Genomic DNA, 26,626 nt, shown 5'->3' with positions numbered 1-26,626 from the left:
CTTCGTGATTTGAAAACTGACACTGATTGACTCTTCCAATTACCTGTATGAAAGCCCCTTATATAGAAATGGTTTACACTGTAAGTGGAAATATCAGATAATTTTGGTACGAAAAGTGTAATATAACGCACGGAATTTAAGAAAATGTAATTTCAAGATGTTACTTATTTTGGCCTCCTTCTGGACAGTTCTTTACTACTTTAATAGTGTATCTTCTTTTTTTCATTGTAAATTGTAAAGATTCAAAGAGGACAATATGGGAAAGAAGATCAAAATAAGTACGAATTACTTTAAGCAGTTGTCCACATGACAAGAAAACTAAAAACTATATAATATTGACAAAAACAAATATTAAATAAATAAATAAATTGAGCATTGCATATCTGTTTTACAAAGTAAATATTTACTCAATATTTGGCGGTGACTAAACGCCAAATTAAAGTCATTTTTTTTTATAAATAAAGGTACAAAGTTCATAATATTATACAATAAATGAGCATTGATTATAAACTAATGAATTTCTCTAATAATAATTTGGCCTACTTCAAAACACAAAACATCATCATCATCTTTTGAAGCAGTATGTTCTGTATTTCCAATTATTAACATCAGTAATTACAAACAGATATCAAACAGCCTCTCAAATTACATATTAAACTCCTGAAATTTCTCTGCTTTTGTTTTGAGATAAAAGTTTTATATCATCGTTTATGGCAAATTATCTATCATGTGATGGCCTTGTATTGCAATTTCTTCGACTACAATACTCCAGCAACTATTAACTAGATCTTTAGAAAGTAGGAAGGTTAGTAGGCTATACGGATAGAGAAGTTACATCACTGATACAAGAAATAAAGCACCAGCTGGCCAAAGGGAGTTATAATAGCCTATTGATTTTGAAGACGATTTCAAATCGTAATGGCGGCCACCGGTCTCGAATTGTAATTTGATTTTGTAACGAGATAATAAAAGGAAGAGAAAGATTTTTCAAAACAGAAAAGATTAACAAAGTTGCTCCGTTTTAAATTTCAGATGTGATGTAGGCCTACCTCCAAAACCGATAATATTATGGCCACGCCTTCGGTCGCGGTAAATGAGAATTTTCTCATACCACACTGTTTGGCAATTAATATTGCTATGGTTTTGCGTCAAATTCTATTTACGTTGTTCTATTACGTCGTTTGTAGACACATTACTCAAGGAAACACTTCACAAACACTTAAAATGAAACAAAAACGTTAAATTTAATAATAAAAATCGATTTAAAATACAAATTTACAAGATTTTACTCTATGATGTACAAACAATTTAATCATGGTAATGTGTTATAAAGACATTGTTATTGAATTATAAAACATGTTATTCGTGAAAGAACAAATGTGTTATTCATAATTCTATATAAAATCAACATTCAACATTCAAGTTGTCTTTCGTGAAATGTTAGGACAACATTTGTCTTAATTCTATATACAACATTCAATAGACGTCTCATTCAGCTTTATCTCTGGGTTCATTTACAACAGTTCCAAGTTCCATCTACTTTCCATTCGTAGACCGTCTTCAAGAAATGGATTCCAACACCAGACACTGAAAAAGGAAAATTTAAAACGTGCTATATGGAACGACGACACTATACAGAAAGAAGGCAAAAGAATTAAAGAGTTTTTTCGTTTTCGTGAAGTACCAGCTATTGAGTCTAAGGGTCATTCTGCCAATTTTGTGCGCAGAATGAAATTTTTGACATGAGATAAGAATGAGAACTTACCACCAAAAGTGTCATTTTGAAATTCCGATTGAAATACAAGATTTGGCTCTAAATTCAAAATCTCTTCCAAGTTAGTAGCTTCAATATATTGTTCTTTATCTTTAGCTTCCAGCCATACACTTTTCAATATCGCCGCCCACGTGGCACCAAAATCAAAGCTTTGCATGATTGCTCGTCCATCGTGTGCGAGGCCGTACAGAGTGTATGGCTCTGGTAGTAAACCTAGGAGGTTACCAACGTTCGAATCCAATCCTATTAAACAATTGAAATAAAGAAAAAGCATAGATATAGAATGCTGTACTGTTAACCTCATATGCGTCTTATTTGACTTAAACCTGCGATATTTCAATTTACTTTAAGTAACTAAAGTGTACTTAAACATGTAGGCCTACATTGTATTATTGTGAGGTAGGGACTAAAGCGTGGTTCCCACTAGCGACGCAACGCAAGGACGTAACGCAACGCAAGTGAATTGACCAATCACAAGCGATGGCTTATTCGCTTGTGATTGCTAACTGTCTATAACTTCGCTTGTCATTGGTTAAAACGCTTGCGTTGCATTTACGTCCTTGCGTTACGTTCTAGTGGGAACCAAGCTTAACAGTGCCCGTATTCACCATCACATTTACCGAGACACTTTTCTTAAATAATTCACGTCACTTACTCCGTCCTTAGCTGATAAGGCAATTTTTCTAATTGTTGTTGTTTCCTTTAATATTCACTAATCAACTAATCATAGTCAATAAGTATTACAGATTTTCCTTTTATTATTATATATTATTTTGAAATGTTTATTAATATTTCCATTAGCCAAAGTGTGAATGGCTTTGCTTACTTGTTACAAATTAAATAAAAGGTAAATACACTTACCTCTCCAATGTCGGAATATATACTGTGGCAACTTGCATTCACAGTCGTAGAAGCACATCTCTTGTAAAATAGTACAATAGGATTCGCTAACACATTTGCTGTTATTTACTTCGATAAATGTCATGTTTACACAAACTCTGTCACACAAGCAGAATGAGTCTTCTTCACAAGAGAGCGACCGACACCAATTACAACTGTTAAGAGAAGTCTTATCGCAAATTGCCAAACATTCTGCAAGAGGTCTGTTACAGAACTCACTGCAACTACAGTTATTAGACGTAGTACAGTTACTGCTGCAGTTAGCGGAACAAAATGCATCCGTTTGGTTGCACAATGTGTAACATCTTGCATGTGACGACGGCTGTATGTTCTGGCAGTTATCACATCCAATACTTGAAGAGGTGTTCTGGAGCGAGGCATTATTCATAACATCACCCCCGCTAACATTATTTGTTGATACATTAGGATAAACGAGACAAGTATCAAGGCATTTTATATACTCTAAGTGCTGATTCCTAGTGGTGCATTGTGATTCTACAAACCCGCCGCCATCTTGGATACTAATATTCAAATATGTATTATTCATATCAGCGTCGTGTAAACTCCTTCGGATCCGCTGGATGTTGTGCCTCATATCAAAAGTATTACTCCATACATTACCAAGATCGGATTCACTTGAAACAGTTTTGAATGAGTTTTCTTTAGCAATAAATGCTTCCCGTCTTTTTCTACTTTCAACCAATAAGGTATGATTAAGTGGTTCTTGGTTTAATCTTCTAGATGTCGTATATGAGCTACCAAAAGTTACATCTGCTGGGAAGAGATCAGCATCTCTGCGCCTACGCCGGGAATGTTCTACGCACATCTTCAGAATGGTACAATTCACTTCGGAGTGACATACGCCATGTGTTGCATCCTGAACACATTGTGCTTGGCAAGAAAACATACTGCAGCTGGGCGTGTTGGCGCAGAGGTTGCTACAGATATCGCCACATTCTTTATAACTCGAGCAGTTAACAGCAATAGAATAGTGTTCAGTTGTAATATTATTAACTGTTCTGTTCATTATGTGCGAGAATAACTGCTTACAGATAACTAAGTCATCTTCACATTGTCTGTTGCATTCACTGTTATGTATTAAGTTTGTTTCATTGGTATTTGTAGTAGAATCAGCAATACCACAGATAGATTGTTCGTTGATGTACGTCAAGCATTGTGACGCACAGCCATAATGCCCTCTTAAACAGGTAGAATGACAGATATATGATACGTTATTATGTTGTCTGCAAACTTGCTGACACTTGGTTAAGTTGCGATTACATTCAGACAAGCATGAATTACCATCAGTTAAATTTAAAGTCTGATGTAAGACATTGTCTGCTGAATATGTTCTGTTGTCCATGGTAACTATTTCCACGCACTGGGTGTAATTACTGGCACAGTACACGTCATCACATTTTAAACACGATTCTGATGAATTACAACTTAAATAACAGTTACTCATCATCAGAATACAATTCAATGCATCAATTAAACAGAAATCGATTGAAACGTTTCTTAATAAGACTACATCACAAGTCCCAGTGGGGTCACTGCCACACGTGTCCAAACAATTAAGATATTCCCCAATACATGATGACGTTGCTTCACAAAGACCAACGCAGTTGATAGCACAAGATGAATCCAGATCTGTTTGGCAGTATTCTGTAGCTGTGGCAGAACAACTACTGCTTGTATTTGTCACCTGGAACTCTGTTGTGCAAGAGTTTCCGGAACAATTTACAGATGTCAACATCAAAGAAGCTTTTTCAAGACCAATAATTCCATTATTATGTAGATTTGTTAAACTATAGTTTGTTAAGATGTTCTCCACAAGGTCATTGACCTCTTCCTCAGCACAATCCGTTTCTATAATAACTGTACAACTGGTTACTGAACAATTCTGGTTACAGTTATCTTGACAATCATAAACTTGAGCAGCGCATGTTTCATTGCAAGTAAATCCAGTTGAATTACAGTTAGATAAACATGATATAATGCAGTTACCATCAAGCCTACAATCAGTGGAACACTGTTGAGTACAAAGAGTTGCATTCACATTGCAATCTGTGTAACAGCAATCGCTAAGACATCGGTTTTCATCAGCTAGGCAGTCTGAATAGCAATACTCCTTGCAGTTGGTATTTGTAGATTCTCCACAAAGTTGGTTACAATTTAATAAACAATCCCATGATGCACTCGAACAGTTCTCGTGGCATGTTACTGGTGATCTAATGCAGGTCTGACTGCAGCCGTCATTCTTTGAAATACACTGTTCTGCACATTTCAACTCAACAGAACAGTTTGCAAAATAATTGCACTCAACACAGTTATTCAGCAGACACAAGTCTAAATCTTTGTCACATGTGTCTATACAGCATCCTTGTGTGCAGTTTACCTGAACACGCTTACAACCAGCTAAGCATGAGCTTAAATCAGCGTTACTGAATGTATTATTTAAGCAGTCTATTTCACAAGACATCATATCTTCAATACAATCTGGTACGCAACCACAAGTGCAGTTAGAAGGTCGTGGTTCGTAATTCGAACAGTTATCAAAAGTCAGATGATTTTCTAAGTAAGTGCAGTTACAGTAATCTTCACATGTGTGAGGTGTCTCTGTGAGATAGGATGGAAGATCTCCAGTCATGAAACAACCACCTTTATAACTGAAAAAAAAAACTATAAGTTTTTTAGCATAGCTTTAGCAGTAATATAGCATAACTGTATTATTATACTATAGCATAGCTGTATTATTATACTATAGCATAACTGTATTATTATACTATAGCATAGCTGTATTATTATACTATAGCATAGCTGTATTATTATACTATAGCATAGCTGTATTATTATACTATAGCATAACTGTATTATTATACTATAGCATAACTGTATTATTATACTATAGCATAACTGTATTATTATACTATAGCATAACTGTATTATTATACTATAGCATAACTGTATTATTATACTATAGCATAACTGTATTATTATACTATAGCATAGCTGTATTATTATACTATAGCATAGCTGTATTATTATACTATAGCATAGCTGTATTATTATACTATAGCATAACTGTATTATTATACTATAGCATAGCTGTATTATTATACTATAGCTTAACTGTATTATTATACTATAGCATAACTGTATTATTATACTATAGCATAGCTGTATTATTATACTATAGCATAACTGTATTATTATACTATAGCATAGCTGTATTATTATACTATAGCATAACTGTATTATTATACTATAGCATAGCTGTATTATTATACTATAGCATAACTGTATTATTATACTATAGCATAGCTTTATTATTATACTATAGCATAACTGTATTATTATACTATAGCATAACTGTATTATTATACTATAGCTTAACTGTATTATTATACTATAGCATAACTGTATTATTATACTATAGCATAGCTGTATTATTATACTATAGCATAACTGTATTATTATACTATAGCATAAGTATAACTGTATTATTGTATTAAAGCAAAGTAGTATAGCACATTAAATTTCTGAATTAGATTACATTTCAATTAATATAGATCAACTTACACATTAATGGTATTGTTGAAGAAACAAGCATACACAATGTTGTTAATCTCATCATACAGAACATTATAGGTTGATAATTTAATATCTGTAAAAAAAAAAAAAAAAATATATTCAACAAGAAAACTGTATATATGTAATATCCTATAACAAACAAGAAATTTATAAAAAAATCTTTCTCACCATCCAATTGTTCACGTCCTGAATACTTAGATGGAACTATAATAGAACCAAAATAACACATTATTGATTGTTCCAACAGCAAATGTTAACTTATCTAAACAAGCTCCCTTTCAACTTAAAGACATGGAATGAATTTACCTTCAAATGTAATTTTAATAGGTACAACAGGATGAGCATGGGGTACAACATCAAACGTGTAGTCTTCCTCAAAATGGTTGTGTATCCCCCAAGAGTCATAATACACCTGTGTCATTGACATCAAATGGTACTCTCCCTGTGGAAGGGTGTGAAGTGGGTCCAGTCTCACCATAAAGTGAAAGCCTATCACGTCATCATGGAATAAGGTTTTCACCTGTCACAAAAACAAATTAGATTAATTTTAACTGAAGAGGAATATACAACACAGTTAAAATTGAAACATTGTACAGTTAATTGAAAAAGTGTACAGTTACTTAAACATTTTTAAATTTTCAAAAAATTTCAAAATTGTACAGTTAATTGAAAAATTGTACAGTTAATTGAAAAATTGTACAGTTAATTGAAAAATTGTAGTGTGAATTATAAAATTGTACAGTTTATTGACAAATTGTGCAGTTTATTAAAAGAAGGTAAGTTAATTGAAACATTGTACAGTTAATTGAAAAATTGTACAGTTAATTGAAAAATTGTACAGTTAATTGAAAAATTGTACAGTTTATTGACAAATTGTGCAGTTTATTAAAATAAGGTACAGTTAATTGAAACATTTTTAAGATAACTAACTTCTCAGTAACAAAAGTAGATAAGTGTAGTATTATTAAGGCATAGTATATTATAGTTACTGCAACTTTGTCCAATAGAAAAGAAAGACAGTACAAATATATACAGTACAAAATACATTCTTGTAACACATAAATTTGTATTCATGCTCTATTTTCAATTTTATTACACTTACATAAAACTTGATTCCAACTCTAGGGTCAGTTTCAACATTCTCAACATCTTCAATGTGTCTATATGTAAATGGTAGTGATGGGTGATTGGTTACATTTACATACTCTATGTAACTAGGCAACATCCACAAAATGTAAACATCCCTCGCAGTCACGGTTGAATGAGCAGCATGACGAACCTCTGTATAATATTCTAAATAATCGCTGAAAAAATTAAAATATATTATTTGGTAAAATTTTAAACTATATATATATATTATATTCTATAATGGTAAGACAAATAATACAAGAATAATAAACAATAAGAAACAGTAATACAATACAAAAACAAGAAAAGCTAAATAAGAGAAAGGAATGCCATCATTGGTTACGAAGTAAAAAACTTGTCTCAAAATAAAATAAAAAATGGAATTTTTGTTTTTGTTTTATAAAATAAATAGTACTTTAAAATAGAAGTGTTTTTTAATGTTGTTGTATACCTCCAGTATATTGAAGGCAGAACACATTATAAATGTTTGTATTAATAATGTAAAATAACATACCCTGGAACATAGCCACTCATTTTTGGAGATACATAAACATTCATCAAAAGTTTAACTATTCCAGTCTACAAATAAAGACATTTTATTATGAATGTAGTTCAAGTTCAAGTCTAATCAGATCTATCAACATAAACAATTTCACTATCAAAGACAGTATAAATACATAAATTTTAAGTTTTTTATGTCATTTTAATATTGTTGTAATTTTATTGTAAAAAATGCAAAAAATGCATTTTATTATGTGTATATAAATAAAGATACCAAGATATATATAAATGTAATATCACGTTTGCAGTACACCACGTATGCAGTACACCACGTATGCAGTACACCACGTATGTAGTACACCACGTTTGCAGTACACCACGTATGCAGTACACCACGTATGCAGTACACCACGTATGCAGTACACCACGTATGCAGTACACCACGTATGCAGTACACCACGTATGCAGTACACCACGTATGCAGTTCTGAAAAGTTAAATTCTATCAATATGCTTCGATCGTCCTCAGTGAAAGTATAAATGTGCATACCTCTATTTTATAGGGGGCTAACGGTAGAAGTGTGCTTGTTTTGTTTTCTCCATGATCGTATGTTACTTGTAAGTGTAGGTATTCCTCTATACCCTTAGTAGCCAATGAATGAATTGATAAACTGAATTCTACCACAAACACATCCTAAAAATTAAATTTATCGAATATTAATATAATTAAATACCTGTGCTGTTATCAATGTTATATTATGTTATAATGATATAATCAAATTTACAGATTAGACAATTGCTATACCTCAGTTTCATCATACAATCCTGAATACCAGTCACATTGTTGTTTAGGAACAGATCCAGGTATTGGACCATACAGTAAAGCAAATTCCATCGACCCACAAGAGGCATTTTCACCTAAAAGACACACACATTCACAATGTAATTGGTTACGTAAAAAGATAATCCAAACAGAATGTATCATAGTGATACATACATTTTAAAAAAAGAACGAAATTCAATAAAACAATCAATATTTATGTCCTCTAAAATATTATAAATTGATAATAGAACTATAAAAAAGAAATTTAAAAAAAATAATAATAAAGAGAGAAACTTTTACTTTGAAATATATAACATGAAAAAAATCTAGGATGTCAAATCAGGGAGTGGTAAAATTTTACAACTCCCTGGTCAAATTAACATATAAAACTAAGTATTTCTAAACAGGGAGTTGTAAAATAATTTTACAACTCCCTGGTCTAAAGCTCTGTCTACACTAAACTTTTTATGACACAAAAATGCAATGTGCTCATATATACAGTAGACACATCAAACTAGTTTGTAGTGTAGACAGAGCTTTATGTACCTGTACAGAGTGTACTACAATGATCAAGGGTTGCATCAAACTAGTTTGTAGTGTAGACAGAGCTTTATGTACCTGTACAGAGTGTACTACAATGATCAAGGGTTGCATCAAACTAGTTTGTAGTGTAGGCAGAGCTTTATGTACCTGTACAGAGTGTACTACAATGATCAAGGGTTGCATCAAACTAGTTTGTAGTGTAGACAGAGCTTTATGTACCTGTACAGAGTGTACTACAATGATCAAGGGTTGCATCAAACTAGTTTGTAGTGTAGACAGAGCTGTATGTACCTGTACAGAGTGTACTACAATGATCAAGGGTTGTAGTGTAGACAGAGCTTTATGTACCTGTACAGAGTGTACTACAATGATCAAGGGTTGTAGTGTAGACAGAGCTTTATGTACCTGTACAGAGTGTACTACAATGATCAAGGGTTGCATCAAACTAGTTTGTAGTGTAGACAGAGCTTTATGTACCTGTACAGAGTGTACTACAATGATCAAGGGTTGCATCAAACTAGTTTGTAGTGTAGACAGAGCTTTATGTACCTGTACAGAGTGTACTACAATGATCAAGGGTTGCATCAAACTAGTTTGTAGTGTAGACAGAGCTGTATGTACCTGTACAGAGTGTACTACAATGATCAAGGGTTGTAGTGTAGACAGAGCTTTATGTACCTGTACAGAGTGTACTACAATGATCAAGGGTTGTAGTGTAGACAGAGATTTATGTACCTGTACAGAGTGTACTACAATGATCAAGGGTTGCATCAAACTAGTTTGTAGTGTAGACAGAGCTGTATGTACCTGTACAGAGTGTACTACAATGATCAAGGGTTGTAGTGTAGACAGAGCTTTATGTACCTGTACAGAGTGTACTACAATGATCAAGGGTTGTAGTGTAGACAGAGCTTTATGTACCTGTACAGAGTGTACTACAATGATCAAGGGTTGCATGATGTAAAGTGCCATTCAATTCAAATGTTCTATTTTGATAGTATTGCATGAATTGCTCTTCAGTCCCACACAAACAGATAGCACCCTTCAGCAGGCCTGCATAATCATATCTTCTATCACTAGGAAGTATAAATACACACTATTACTGATTTGAAAGTTCATCAAGACATTGATTGATTGATTTTATTGATTGAAAAAGGAGTTTTATTGGTAGATTCTTGATAGCATGTATGTATGTTGAGCGAGTGACCTGGCAGAGAGATTAAAACACATTCGAGGCTCACTCGCTCCATGGTTCTGGTGGTAGAGTAGAGTCTTCTCGGATAAGGAACTATAAACCATAGGTCCAGTGTACACATCTAACTCATGTGCACTTTAAAGAACCCAGTACATTTTTCAAGACGAGTAGGAGGTTACCCCGGTGTACTAGTTCAGCCACTGTCACACACGCAGCCACTACTTTACAGTAGGCTAGCTAGTGGGCCTCATAGTTCTGTCAATCAATAATCAATTGTTGATAGTATGACAATGAAGAAGTTGGAAATATAGTCTATGAGAATCATTACCTGCAATGATCCAAACACAACTGCCTTGTCATCACTTGAGATAGATTGTAGAAAGGTAAAGATGGGTGCATGTCTGTTATAAAACCGCCAAAGTAAGACATTTTATTATGGTAACACCCTAGAAGAATTGTCTGCTCGTATAAACTGGAATTGAGAGCATTGCATTCTGGGTTTGTTGGGTACGGCTGCTGTTCTCCGTTCATTGACTTGAACATTTGCTGCTTGGTGGAATCTAAAGACTTAAAAACACAAATTTTTGTTTTGTAATATTTGATATCAGTATATAAATTAACAACTTTTAACATATTTTTCGGAAAAAAACTACAGCATATAGTACAGAAAAGGGTAAAATTTGTCAACACTTATTGCCGAATATACAGTACATATATATTTTGAAAATGAAAATTTTGAAAAGAAATATTTAAAAAAAAATTAAAATAACATTACCCGTGGAGTATTCAATGTGTTTGCTTTACTGTGTATATCAGGAAAATAGGCAAAAAAGAACTTTTGTCCATCAATGCTTTCTGTCACTTGTGGTTCACCAAAATTAGTTTCCGGAAAATCTATTGCAGTACCCATGGAAACCATGGTAACATTTTCCAGTGTAATGCCACTCCCTAAGAAATGGATAAAAATGAAGAACTCAATGAACTGATTTGATTTTCTTTATTATACTTAATGTATCAATGTAGTCTTAAATATGGATTATGGTTCCAGACTTAAGAAGTAATCAAGTAATCTTTTACCTTCTGGTAGATTTAATTTAAAAGTCATACTGCACTTAATCTTTGGTATAACAACTTCGGCCTGAAACACAATTTTATCTTCTTCTCGTACATTCACCATGACTTCATTTTGAGCCATAGAAGAAGAGAAAACTTCAAAATTTATTGGGCTAGATTGACCACTTGATGGTAACATTTTGAAGCGAACACTTGGGGCTGGAGCGAATAATGGGAATCGGATTGTATCATTCATGTCTTTCATGTCATACAGTCGTGATTTAATGTTGAATGGCGTGTCATACGGCTTAGAAGAACGGTAATTCATTGTTGCCTACAAAAAAAAGAATATTTCATTACATGTAAATGTTGGTCCTCACAATCTAGACAACTTATTATAAATAATAGTTCATTCTTATATATTGTAGCGCATATAGCAAGCTCTCAATGCGCTGTACATAAATTAAAATAGATGGCAATAACTTGAAAAAGAAAGACTTCAACTGGGTCTAAAAGTTTAAAGTAGCACACTGTCTGATTTAAATTGGTAAGGAATTCCACATTGGAGCTGCTACCAAAAGCTTGTCCACCATAGTAGATGTACTAGTCTACTAGCAGACATTAGCCACCTGATCTAAGAGATCTAGTAGGCTGGTAAATAAGCACAAGCTTAGATAGGTAGACTGGTGCCAAAAATCTTACCTCCACTTCCCAAGTTTGCCCTGCAAACACATGTAAAGAAGGCTTAATCCTGAATGGCACTGTAAAACGTTCGCAGCTCACTACATGATCAAAACGATGAACATAAAGTTGAAATTCGTGGTCACTTATTTGTGTTAATCGTGGTTTCCTTACATTACCAAGGTAACCATCTGTAGGGATGTGACCCATTGTGTCAGTATCTGGTAGAAGGTCAGACTTGAGGTCACTGTATAACGTTATGTAAAGATCAAATGCATTACCTGAAATGAAAATATTTATTTAAAATCAACTGAATTCGTTTGCAATCTATTCAATTCACTATTTAGGCCTACTAACCAGTATATTCTTGGCTGTGAAATACAGTCAGTCCAAACACGAGTATATCACCAGCAGTACGTCCCACAGCAGTACAGGTGGATTCAGCATTCAATGCAAATCCAGAATAGCATAAACACCTGGAATGGAATAGTGTTGATATTTTTTTAAACAGCAGATATACATTTTTATGCAAAAGGGTTAAACAAGACATATTTGCAGAATACATTTTAACTCTATGTACACTATCTAACTAGTTTGATAAAAAAAGTGTGATGTGCACAAATATGGTAGTGATATGACATCAAATGTGTCCATATATTTTTTGTCACATAAAGTTTGATAGTGTAGAGAGAGCTTTAGACAAATTATTGTATTAGGAGTATGTGGTGCAGGAGTACCTGTGAGTCTCACAATTGTCCATATCAGAAGAGTCTGTAACACACACACGGCCTGTATCACAAGGCTCACCATCTTCACAACAAGTGTTCTCTACACAAGTGTAACCTGTTGTGTTCTGTACTTGTTCAACCTGCCACTTATAATCAAGAATCTGAAAGTCAAATAGTAAAGATTAAGAACAGCCATGGAGAAGACCCCAAACGCTGGGTAGTTACATTGGGCTGCTCATACTCTGGGAGCACTTAACCTTTAGGGTTTCTGGGTTTAGCCATAGTGATTGCTTATAGCTTTTAAGCCACTGTATTTTTTTTTTTTTTTAAATTTTAAAACACAAAAAAGGTAGGTGAATGTTTTTGATGATGGCACAGTATATAATGAACTTCAGTAGCATTTTTAACTGCACATTAGACTTTACCTCAACTCTAAGTGTCAGTCTGGGTTCAACGACCTTTAATTCAACATTCTTGTCAATCAATGTCAAAAGTTGTCCGTCATAATCACTGTAGTATACAACAGATACTGTGAAGGGTATGATGTCATCTTGTTTCCAGAGTGGGTCATCTTTTAAAGTAAATATGAACTTTAACAGGAGATAATCTTCAGGTGATGCTATATTATCTGCTTGGTTTACTAGAACACCTAAAACAAAAACAGTCATAAATGTTTAAAAGAGTTATATGGTGTAACGTTATAAAGGGATATGGGACTAGTACAAGGAAACAAAGTCTGATGTCACACCACTACCATATTATTAGGGCATATTATTTGGGCACATCACACTTTTCTTTGTCAAAATAGTTTGATAGTGTGCAGAAAGAGCTTAATATACTCTAAAATTAAACTCATAATCTGTTTACCTGGTATAAACGCAATTCCCTTGTCTGTGAATTCCGCTGTGTCATACTGTTCATCAGGATAGAGAATGTGGAATTCATTATCATGCGGATTGTGACGCTGATCTAGAAAGAATGTGGCAGTGTCATTTCTTACGTAGATCCTGTCCGTCAACAACATCACCGCCATCACTGGTGTGAAAGAGAACATGTTATCTCCACTGATGCTGTAATTAGCAACATTTAACGTGATTTCAGGAACCCACAGATGTGCACGAATGTCAACATAGTCACCAATGGAGAAAGTGTTTGGTATGCCATACTCTTCATTTTGATACATATATGCATACGCAGTGGTGAATTCTAGTTTGGCAGTGATGTTTGGTGCATAGATATGGCAGATGTCTGAGGAATTGATTGGACCATACAGACGACCAGGAAAGTCTACAACACAGCTATCATACCATAGGATTCCTGTTCCGCTGATGATACTGTTGGCAACGAAATCAACATCATCTCGGAGAGCTAAAGAGAACGTGCCTTCAAAGGAAGCACCGTCTACATCTACTGGAAGAAATCCTAAATGGAAATGTCCGACCTCATTATCGTAAGAGATTTCGCAAAGAGTTTCATCGGAGCAGGAACGGCTGGATAAAATATCAGTCGGTAAGACTTTACCGCTGCCGTTTGTAATGGTAAAGTTAACAGCATCAAGGAATAGGGTCAAGTTGTACGCTGGTGAATTGGATGAATCAGTGTGCTGGATCTTATATCCAAACTTCACAAAGTCTAAACTATCAACGATATCAACCGGATTCGGTTCAATACGTACAAATGATATCTCTAACTCGGGTTCAATAACAACAAACTCGTCGCCAAGGTAAGTTACAGCTTCGTCAACAATTGTCAAGTTATAATCCCAATTGTCTAAAATTAGTTGAGTTTCGTTATCTGCCGGCACGAAGCACTGGCAGACAAAGACTTCTTTTGGTGCGATCTCTTTACATTGTACTGGTTTGATATCTGGAATGATTATATCTACATCTGAACAATTACAGTACAAGACAAAGTCATCCAAGCTCAATTGATCTTTATACAAAACTTGAGTGGTTTCATTGGCATTAGTAGCTGTGGAATTTGACATTGTGACATTTAAAAACGTTCCATTTTTAAACTGACTATCTTCAATGCCGTTCATGGTTTGATTTTTCAAAATTATTTTGGTATTATTATGGTATTTATATAATCTTAAAGCGTCTTGAATGGTATGATTTGACCCATAGAATTTTTCACAAATACAGAGTCCATCATTAACGAGATATTCTCTTAAATGTGTGACATCTTCACAAAATGTGTGATTGTATGCAGTACATGAATTTGTAATATGTATTGAACAAACTCCAGAACAGTGACAAGATTTTGCAGGAGACCCATTTGTAATGTGACAATCACACAATGAAATGTCACCGTTATAACCGTCATTGGTTTTAACCCATGGCATATTCTGGCATTCAACAATGGAGTAATTTGCAAAGTTTGGTGACAACGGAAAACTGTCAAATTCACAGGAACAGTTTAGACCGTCAGATGAGCATTGACACAACCAGGCAACATTTATATCTTGTAGTTCATTGACCTCTAAGCAGTTCTTGCTTGTAATATTCCGACATTCCTCCACAGTTTTCTTAACAGTATGATTGACATTTTGACAAGTGTAATTTCTAAAATACATCTCTCGACATTCTGATAAATAATCAAAGTTATTCTGTGAATTTGAAAAGTCCTTATACGATCCACAATCACATGTTGCATTATCAAAGTCTGCCAGGTTCTTAACCATTGGTTGATTGAAGAAGTATTGTACATTATTCTCGCAGAAATTAACGCAATCACATGAGGGCGCACTAAAATATGACTCTTCGATTTCGTGAAATGTTGTTGTACAGTTACAAAGGTCGCGTTTATGACCTACGAGATACATCGACTCACATCCACAGTCAAGTGGGTAGTCAACGTCAAAATAGTGTGTAAGCGGCTTTGAGCATGTGCAGTTTTCTTCGTACCTCAATGGTGGCGGTATTGGTATGTTCAAGTACATGAAAGTAGATGAAGCATTGATAAACAGAGTCTCATCTCGGACATTCTCTACCTCGTCAGATATCACCATGGTAACATATACTGATACCGAATCGCCTCCTAACCCAAAGCCTGGTAGGTTCATAGCCTTATATTTAACACCTACAAATATAAAAGATTTATATTTTAACGAAAAATTCAAGAAAAAGCAGCTATAAAAATTTTAGGTAGAAATAGTCAAAGGTTGTAATATAACTTGAACGTTATAATGCACTACAGGCGGTTTCATGAGGAGTACCTAGACATTCAGGTGCTTAGTTATGGGTATTACATAGAAACACATTTAAGGTATGCATTTAGTATTCCACAGAACTTAATATAAAGTGGTTTGAATTAAGTTAACAGACTTATTCTCACCTGGTTGGTGAGGATTGTGATTATTTCCACCTGTAAAAGTGCAAATAACTCCCTCTCTTGTTGTTACAATTGAAGTATTAACAACCTTTGCCATTCCTAGCTCAATAATAGTTTCTTCAAAGCAGAAATCTGGAATCGGATAAAATCCTTCATCTTCTGTTAGATTCTGATGATCTGATGACGATAGATTCTGGTAAGGTTGTTCATCAGAAGGCTTGATGGGTTTTGCTAGCAACGATTTGTTGGCAAGTAATGAGGAGCAAACCTGATATGGCTTCTTGGATGCGTTGTAGTGTCCTTCCAATATGGCTGTTAAATTTAAACCTTCAAATGGATCTTTTACATCTTGAATCTCTAGATTAAGAATTTATTAGAAATAATTAGATGAGGAAATTTTTTTAATGATCATGAAATCAAAATGGTACTGAGTTTGATTGACTAGAGTTCCTGCACCCAAAAGTCATCCATTCATAGAAGCATGTGATGAAGAAAGTCTATCCGTGGTGGCTATAGAATAGTCCCGAGACATGACTACTTCAAGATTAAGAATTGATTGGAAATAATTATTACATAATGATTGTCAGTCGTGTATGATTTTAATTGTTGAGTGAATTAATATACCATGAATCATCATCAATATCAGATTACTAATAACAGTGGCTTAAAACATGGGGCAATTAAGGCCCCTGGTTTAGCACTCCTAAGAGGCCTTACTGGGTAGTTACATTATATTGCTCATGCTCTGTGCCCCTGGGTTTAAATCTAAATGAAACAAAATTAGATTACCTTCTTCAGTTTCTTTTAAACAAGCACAACTCCAGTTGCCGATATAATCGTCAAGATGAAGTTTTGTAACATTCATACTCTCACTTTCGTTGTGATGATGAGGAACCCCAGAATAACTGCACTCAGTAAATAGTGCATTTTCACAGAAACTGGTGGAGAACTCGTGACATAAGTCTGCCTCTGTTCGATGAACTGTGCAATTCCAGGGAAAGGAGGATGAATGGTTAAATGCTGTACCGTTGTTATTCATAGTACTGTTTGACATATTACAAGCCATCTGTTGAAAGTGTGATATTGGAGTTTGTAGATAAGTGGTCACATTTTCATTTTGGAAACACATCTCTTTAGATAAATTTCGACATTTGCTGTACACATCTGGTGAGTAATCACAATTTGTTATGTTGCTTTCTCCGGTGTCCAAATCTGTCGAGTTGGTACACATCTGGTCAGTTTTCAATTTACAAGTAAATCGCGAAATAAACCAGCTGGCATCGAAAGACATATTTCCAGCTCCATAACAAAAGCATGGTCTCATCACAGTATAGCAGCCATTATCAAAAAAAGTTTCTTCGATTGGCAGGACCTCTGGAATCTCCTCTTGTATTTGTAAGACTTCCCAGATCTTTCGTGTTACATTTCGTGTAGGTAGGAATATCTCTATGGTTAGGTTGCTGGATATTGGAGGCAGAGGTATGGTAATTCTGTATGTAACTTGCTCATGGATGGCAACCAATTTGTCAGGAGTATCGTGAAGAGAAGTTCCAATAAATTTAAGAGTTGCATTGCGAATGTTGAGGACATTTTCACTTACTGTTGTGTAAGGGTAGTACCGCCCCCACTGGTAGAAACTAGACATTTCGTATTTAACTTGAGCTTGTAAACAAATACCTGCAAAATGTGACAAAAAAATGTACATATATGGACATGGTGGTGTCACATCACTACCATATTTGGGCACATTACACTTTTTTTGTAAAACTGGTTTGATAGTGTAGACAGTTTAAACAAAACGCTGCTTATACTTTGATTCGAAAATCTAACCCCTAGCCATCAGGGCAGGCTTGGTGGTATAGAGGTAGAGGATGGGCTTGATTCCCCCATACTTACTTAGTATAAAGTACAAAATTACGTCATGATTGACATCATACAATTTAAAAAGTTTAATATCTCTTTTTTTTCTCTTTTTTTCATAACATATTCACAAATTTTAAGTTTACCTTCCATAAGTTTCGTTGTTATCTGCACAAGAAATGTTCCTTCGATGACTTCATCCAAATCTAGTTTATAGAGGTACAGTAGCAAAATCTCATCATTTTCATATTCAAAGCCTGGTTCAAATTTTTTACCTCTGACTGGAACTCTTGAATATTCATAAGGCAGAAAGTGTTTGTTTATGATCATATATGGTAGATGGATGGTAACATTTATGTGGTGGGCTGGTGACTGCGATACTGACGTGTGATTTACTTTTATATAATACTGGAAGATTTCACCTAGTACAAAAAAGTCAAAATCATTTTCATTCACTTATTTTTTTCCATCAATCAATCCATTCCAGTCATTGCTCCTGGAGCAGCCAAAAACATCAGAAAATGTGAGTTTTGAGTAGAGTGACTTAAAGGTGCTCAATAATGATGTTTGAACAAGAAAGGTCTATGGCTCACAAGCCAACTTAAACCTATATAAAAAGTTACAGATTTGATACAGCATTTAAAACATATTTTTTTTATTTATTAACAATTATCAGTAATAAACAAAACAGAACATTTTAAAAATTGAAATATTTCACTAATAATAATTTTGTTCACCTAAAACTCTTGAATATTCAAGTGTTTGTTTATGACAACATGCAGAGAATGCTAACATGTATGTGAGCTGGAAAAGTGAGTACTTATTAGTAATGATAGAATGCTAACATGTATGTGAGCTGGAAAAGTGAGTACGTATTAGTAATGATAGAATGCTAACATGTATGTGAGCTGGAAAAGTGAGTACGTATTAGTAATGATAGAATGCTAACATGTATGTGAGCTGGAAAAGTGAGTACGTATTAGTAATGATAGAATGCTAACATGTATGTGAGCTGGAAAAGTGAGTACGTATTAGTAATGATAGAATGCTAACATGTATGTGAGCTGGAAAAGTGAGTACTTATTAGTAATGATAGAATGCTAACATGTATGTGAGCTGGAAAAGTGAGTACGTATTAGTAATGATAGAATGCTAACATGTATGTGAGCTGGAAAAGTGAGTACGTATTAGTAATGATAGAATGCTAACATGTATGTGAGCTGGAAAAGTGAGTACTTATTAGTAATGATAGAATGCTAACATGTATGTGAGCTGGAAAAGTGAGTACATATTAGTAATGTCAGTACATTACCTGGATCTGCATTTGTGCTTTCATTGGCTACTCTCAAATACACTTGGATGTCAGGTTCTAATACTGCTACACTCTGTTGCTGTACTAAGTCTTGTCCATTTGTGTAAATCACAGTTGTCTTAAACTCATGTTCTGTATCTTTTACAACTGTTTCTTTTTCATCCAGGAGTACAACATTAAACTCAAGAACAATGTTATCTATGAGAAAATAAAGAATATACTAATCTAAGTATAGACATAAGTCTTATTACAAGTCTTTGGGAGTGGAGTTGTAATTTGTCATTAGAAAAAATCCTAACATATATGACTTAAACCCAGGACCCTTGGATTGGTAGCCAAGCATCATAACATGATATGATGTAGCTGTATTAAGAATATTAAGGAAACTTACCACTTTCGTTTCTTAAATTATCTGCAATATTGGTTAAGTTTCCCAGTTTCTGTTTTAAGTTTGTTCTGGTAGTCATGTCCCATGATTCTTTAAAGAAATACATTCAAATAATACAAAATAAATGGGGTTCAATTTTCAGGGTTCTAATTATAGTTTAACATCAGGCTTCTGTGATTTTTACCAATCAATATTTCAATTTAATTTTATTACCACAATATAATAACATACAGGATAAATACAATGAAATAATCATGTGGGGGAGGCTCATATACAGTAATTCAGAAAGACCTGCAGCAATGTGGGAACATGTGTCCCTTTAATAGGGGTGTCCTTTTAATATGGGTGGCCTGAAGGACTGTTCTGCTCCTAACAGTCAAGCACTGTGTCCATTCTTACCCATGATATCGCTTCCTTTCTCAAGATCAACCATATCCAGGTTTATTATATTTCCACCAATAAATATGATTCTGGAATAATAGACAGCTAACACTGCTGCTGGCATACCAAAATAAATTTCAATCTAAAAAAAGATGAAATCTTATTGAATAGAAGGAATAATGACACATTTTTGCATAATTAAAAACTACTACTGTATAATTAATATACACAAAATAAAATCAAGATCAACATTTAAAAAGTACATTTTAACAATTGAGCTCTGTCTACACTATCAAACCAGTTTGACAAGAAAAATGAGATGTGTCCATATATGGATATTATGATGTAACTCATTTAACTTATTGTAAATATATGCTTGTTTTTTACCTTTTTTCTAGGACTGTTCCAAATAAATGTTAATGCAATCTGATCACTACCATATTTAAGCATATCACTAGCATATTTGGGCATATCACTACCATATTTAAGCATATCACTAGCATATTTGGGCACACAAACTAATTTGATTTGACAGAGCTTTTTAGACATGTGCATCATTGGAAAATAGATCTTACAGTACTACTACTATTTACCACTGACCTCTGTGGTTATTTCTGGTACTGTTATATTTATAATGAATGTTGCATTTGACCCAACAGGCATCGAGTACATTAGAGGTGTTGTCTCTTCTTCCACGCCATAACTTACTTCTTCATCCACCATAATAGGAATTTCAGCTGTGGCATTTCCTAACAACACAGTAGTCCTACTCATTGGTGTTGTCAATATCATAACTTCCTCCTCCTTCTCAATTAAATCACGCCCATATAAAATATACTCAATGCCAGGTGTAAACAGTTCATTACTGACACCTGCCAAATATGGAAGGACTAACGCCTTATTATCCTTGCGAAATGAAAGATAAACTTTGCAAACAATGGAGTAATGCGGCGCAATACCGTTGTTGACCAGTCGAAATGTCTGCTGCCCTCTTGCAAGTACTTGAGGAGCCAACTCTGTGTAATGTATGTGATATGTTTGATCTGTAGTAAGCATGATATCAGCGTTGCTATCACTTGTGACATTAACATGGTGAATAATTTCAACTTCAAGCGTCGACGGTATGATAACTAAATCGGGACAAGTCACGTTCATCCAGATATCCTTGATAGAAAATTCCAGAATGTTGAATAATTCAAAAGTATATGTGATGTCATCTTGACAGTCTGGTTCCTGAGTGGCATTGACTGGCGGAATACGTGGCACAAACGGTTGAACAGTCACGGTGCTCGTCCTAGACGCATACAGAATTAGTTCATCTCCTGGTGGGAACTTAAAATCGGCTGTGATAGAAAATTTAAGCTCATTATCAGCCACCACTGATGAAAGAACTCGAGAATACAAATAAAAATTTAATCTTCCGTGGTCGCGCCAAACAACATCTTTAATATTGAGAAATGGTGTGACGGAAAATATACACTGAACAATTATTTCTTCTCCGTAATCATTTTGTTCGACAACCCATTCAGAAGTGATATCTGGCAATCTGCTATCCCCATCATAATAACCTTCCATCTTATCTATTACAGTTTCCAAAGTTAATTCGTCGCCATTTGTATTATAGGTTGAATTAAACATATGGTAATCTGATATCGCTGCAAAATGTTTTCCCGTCTTCCACCATGGTGTGATGTTTTCAAATTTGGCCAAGTATACATCATCAACCTTTGGAACATCAATCGTCATGGTGAAACCGCGGTTGAACGCTTCGGGGTGGATCAAAACACCGTGGTGAAGTATTTGTTCATGTTTCAGGGTGAAATTACGATCGGAAAATGTTGGATTGTTGTATACCCAGTAACCTGGTCTTTTTATTGGTATTTTTTGAATGGCTAAAAATTTAAAAACATTAAGAAATTATATTTCTAAGATAAGTTAACTTTATTTCATTCACAAAACAAGTGGAAATAATGGTGCCTGTCTCATAGAAAGATAACAAATTAACGGAAAATCAAATATCAAAACAATTCTATCCTAAAACTGAACTTATTTATTAAAGAAGAGATAAAGAAGTTTAAAAACTTTACTTACCAAATACACGTCTTATTTGGTTAATGAGTTTAGTACTTTGTGTTATGTTTACATAAACTTCTGAAACTAAAACTTGATTTACTTCAACATAGTTGAAAATTTCACCTACAAATTTAAAGTTAAAACAAGATCAATTATGATATTTGTAAACAAAAAATGCAAATAATTTGATTTTATTATTTATATTCATGTCAAACAGACACTTTTTTCTCAAGTTAAGATAATACGATTTTTTCAAAGGGTCTTGCGACTACAGAAAATTACTTTTCTCTGTAAGATCCCTGTAACAATGTAAATAATTGGTAAATATTTATATATTGCAGAATAAATGTGCCTACCAGTGAACAAAATTGTAATATTGAAATCTTTCCAATTAATTGGCTGAATAGGTTGTGTGTAGAATCCTGTAGTGTTTGCATTCATACAAGTCTTCGCATTTATGTACTTTTCTGTCTTACGTAAAGCTTTGTATGGATTGTACGTTGGTGGCGGTGTTGTAATAATTGGTTTGATACGCATGAGTACACGCACACAACCGTTTTCATCTTCCTCGATCGTACTGTCGTATGTATACTGCCGCTCATATGCTGTTTCCTCTGTCACTAAATTGAAAAAATTATAATTAAGGTAGAAATGTTAAAAGATCATAACAATGGACAGTAAATGTAAAGCTTAAAAACACCACATTGAATTTTATTTAAAATATTCTGCCAAATAGTGGAGCTGTAGCTAACTCACACCTTTTTCAACTCCACTCCCTGAAGCGTGGTTCCTTCCCACTAGCGACGCAACACAAGGACGTAATGCAACGCAAGTGAATTGACCAATCACAAGCGATGGCTTATTCGCTTGTGATTGCTAACTGTCTATAACTTCGCTTGTCATTGGTTAAAACGATTGCGTTGCGTTTACGTCCTTGCGTTACGTTCTAGTGGGAACCAAGCTTAAGCTTCAAATGAGACTTAGTTTATAAGCATGATAATTCGTAATAGTTTATCCATCCTGTAATTGGAGAGTTTGTGCTGGCTGTTGTTGAATGCATATGTAATAAAAAAAATTTAAAAAATATACTGCAAACATATCAATTAATGATTAGAGAGTATCCAAAAATCCAAATTCATTATGAAATATGTTACATACTCCAAATGCTTTCCATAGACATGCCACAAAAATCTTTCTCGTATGTTTCAGGGATTGGAGCAACAGTTGGAACACTGAAGTCATACTGAGTAAAGAACAATCCGCGATCGTTAATCTGGATACAATCAGTCTCGTTGACATCCGTTGGACATAGCATATCCTGAGGGCGCTCTGCATCTGCGATCAAGGCCATGAGACATGATGTTGTATTGATGTAGTAACATTCAGTGGTAGTGTTAAATGGAAGACAGTCCGATACTTTAAACTGATAGCAATAAGCTGGGTCCCACGTTTGTTCTGGAGATTTATCATAGAACACACATTCTGAGGAAATAAAACTCAATTTAATCAATTTAATTGTTTTATAGTTTGAAAATAATTTGTTGTTTATTAATTTTCCACAAATAATACTTACATTTCTTTATAAATCATTAAGTATATATAAATGTGGATGGTGGTCAAAATGAGTATATAAATCTTTAAGAAAAGACCAATGAGTTAGAACATCTCTTGACTGCAAGTTTACTCTTTCGCACTTATTAGCACATCCTCTTTAACACCTAAACTCAAATATTTTCATTACTTACAGTTATCTTTTTAATACAAACATTGTTCATACCCGTATCTCTCAAACATCTATACATTAATTATAGCATAGTGTAAAAGAAGAAAGAAAAGGAAGGGTCATATAAGCTGTTTAGCTTGTTAACCATCAACATGCATCAACATCCATCAACATCAAGAAAGTATCAAGTATCTTCTAAATTGCCAATTGCTACATATTATTATTATTATTTACCGGAATATAGAGTTTGATAGCAGTCTGGAAAGGCAGGCACCCACCAGCAATCTGGCCGCTTCCATGGCTCAGTTAAGTTAACCCACATTGATTCTGATATATCCACTTTCACATATACCTGAGTTAAACAAAACAAGGATTTTATTTTAGTAATTCATTCTAAAAATAATATGTTGTTGCAAAAATGTACGCTTGGTTTCCATCAGGCATTTGAAACACAGCACTGCCGACTCTTATGGCAGCCCTGTGCAACTAGTACCTACCCCAAACGTATTGGCTTATGTCTTTTGTCTGGACGAGAGAAGCCCTTGATCAATGATAAAAATGACAAGGTCCTGGCTTAGTTTAATTTATAATTCAGATGAATGTAAGACTAATTGGCATTTATAAATAGTAAATAAATCATACAAAATTAAATATAGTACTGTACTACCTTTTGTACAATGGGATCGTGAAACAAGTGAAGAATCTTCACAGCAGCTTTGGACTTTTCATCATCTACATTTTCATCAATAGTCTGGTGGGGTAAAATACCTAGAGCTTCACTATAAAGTGTGACATTGAAAGAATCCTCATGAAATGAACTGAATGGTAGATCAACCTGAAACAATATTGATTATTATTATATTAAATATTTTAATAAATAAGTCTCTTATTCTCAATGTTGTATATATCAATAATTAAAATAAAGTGTATAGCATGGTATAAACGTAGATCTCAAGTACACCAGCATTTAAGAAAATTGCTATAAGAATATTAACAGTAAATATGCTCATAATTCACATTTACAAGACAGCATTACATTACTGATAACATTATACTGTAGCCAGTCTCATCTGTATCTCTTTCTTTTTCAAAGAGTCATGAGTTGATAAAACTTGGAATGAGTGATATGGTGATGGTCAGGATTTGAACCCTGGACCTTAGGATTGGAAGGAAAGCATTGCCAACCACCAAATTACAGCTCAACTAAAAGTGCCATGGATAGTTAATGGTTTTAAATGTATAGTGCAAAATACATATCTCTATGCACTGTTTAAAACAAGTGTAAAAAAAAACCCTAATAAACAAATTGACCAGAAAAAAATCTGTAGTTACAGATTTGGATCGTTTAATGAAGTTTAGTGTACTTTTATGTATAAAAAAATTGCAAACAAAAATTAAGTCTTATAAATGAAAAAACATTACCTCAAATGAGATATTGATTGCAGTATGTTCTGGTTCCACTTTGTAGACAAGTAAGCATGTGTACTCAAGTATACTACCACCATCCACCGCCTCTGGATAAGTATCACCTGATATTTCATAAGTCAACTTAACATGGACAAAGAAAAGAAACAAATTTGTGACCAGGTATGTGATATCATAGAAGTATGGACGTGGTATAATACACAAGACAAGATTTCACCTCTGTCAAAAAATCCATTGCAAATGTTATCACTCACAGTTTGCTTTCCACTGATCAGTTGACTGTGTAAAACAGTCCATGTGCTGTAAGATTGTTATTAAAAAGTAAGTCAGTCACTATTACCTGAGGAATAGGAGTTTCTTCAACCCAATCTTCTTCAACACTCAATAAATGTCTACTTTTAAAGCTAGTTTCTTGTTTTAAATCTTTAGTTGTTTCTGAAAAGACAACAGTTTGGGTACAAAGATTGAAGCATAAAACTAATTTGTCTGTTAATTGTTATAATATTCTGTTGTCATGTACCTGTACCAACGAAAGGAGCTCCAAACAGATTTGTGTCTCCTTGTGCCAGAGAGAATGAAATTAAATTACTGCCCTAGACTGACAGTGATAATTTGGAAGCTACACTTCTTTGATTTCAGTATTTTTTTATTATTGAGGGCTGTCATATAAATAAAATGTGTAATAAGTAATGGTTTTAAATTGTTTAAATGGAATGTTATATTTGATTCTGAAATAAAAAAGAAAGATTATTTGATCAAGTAAACAAAAATTACAACCATAATAAATACCTACCATTAACAGATGACGGATATACGACTGTATTTATTATTGTTAATGTTATGAATCCAGCAAAAAACACTGCAATTGCTGCATCTATTCCCATGATTTATGTACCTATGTAAGAAAAGAAATGTTAATAAATGTCAAATATAGAAATATGGCCCACCCATGGCTACACCATTAGTAAGACTTGTCCCTTAATAAATAGTATAATATTATTATAGGCCTATTTAGCTAGAAAGGCCTAGGCTAGACTAGCTAGATAGACTAGGTGTAGCCTAGTCTAAATCAAAACCTTATTAAAATAGGCCTAGCTAGCTGTAGGCCTAGCTTAGCTAGGCCTAAATAGGAGGCCTACATTATTTAACGTAATAATATTAATAATTCTCGATACTAACTATATTAGCTATTTAATATGTACAGCTCTAATA

The 26,626-nt window shown here is 34.0% G+C and overlaps 1 protein-coding gene across 1 annotated transcript; it reads right to left on the bottom strand.

Annotated features, from left to right (window-relative positions):
* Positions 1-1,296: 1,296 nt before the first annotated feature.
* On the bottom strand, positions 1,297-25,649 carry LOC140055603 (uncharacterized). Its single transcript, XM_072100940.1, has 34 exons — positions 25,632-25,649; positions 25,412-25,537; positions 24,657-24,824; positions 24,224-24,341; positions 23,425-23,748; positions 22,623-22,886; positions 22,285-22,389; positions 20,989-22,085; positions 20,787-20,877; positions 19,425-19,622; positions 18,259-18,534; positions 17,279-17,929; positions 16,256-16,429; positions 13,787-16,000; positions 13,345-13,568; positions 12,929-13,080; positions 12,549-12,667; positions 12,213-12,472; positions 11,535-11,844; positions 11,233-11,405; positions 10,786-11,024; positions 10,184-10,338; positions 9,941-9,954; positions 9,266-9,305; positions 8,702-8,814; positions 8,447-8,590; positions 7,911-7,975; positions 7,371-7,572; positions 6,575-6,788; positions 6,437-6,472; positions 6,257-6,341; positions 2,636-5,343; positions 1,766-2,017; positions 1,297-1,587 (listed from the first exon to the last, which is right to left on the bottom strand). The coding sequence occupies exons 1-34, from the start codon at positions 25,647-25,649 to the stop codon at positions 1,511-1,513; spliced, it is 11,406 nt and encodes a 3,801-aa protein (XP_071957041.1). The 3' UTR covers positions 1,297-1,510.
* Positions 25,650-26,626: the final 977 nt, after the last annotated feature.

This window comes from Antedon mediterranea, chromosome 7 (assembly GCF_964355755.1).
Source record: "Antedon mediterranea chromosome 7, ecAntMedi1.1, whole genome shotgun sequence".
NCBI lineage: Eukaryota > Metazoa > Echinodermata > Crinoidea > Comatulida > Antedonidae > Antedon > Antedon mediterranea.
Note: the sequence above shows the minus strand (reverse complement) of the source record. Positions and strands in the feature narration are given on the sequence as shown.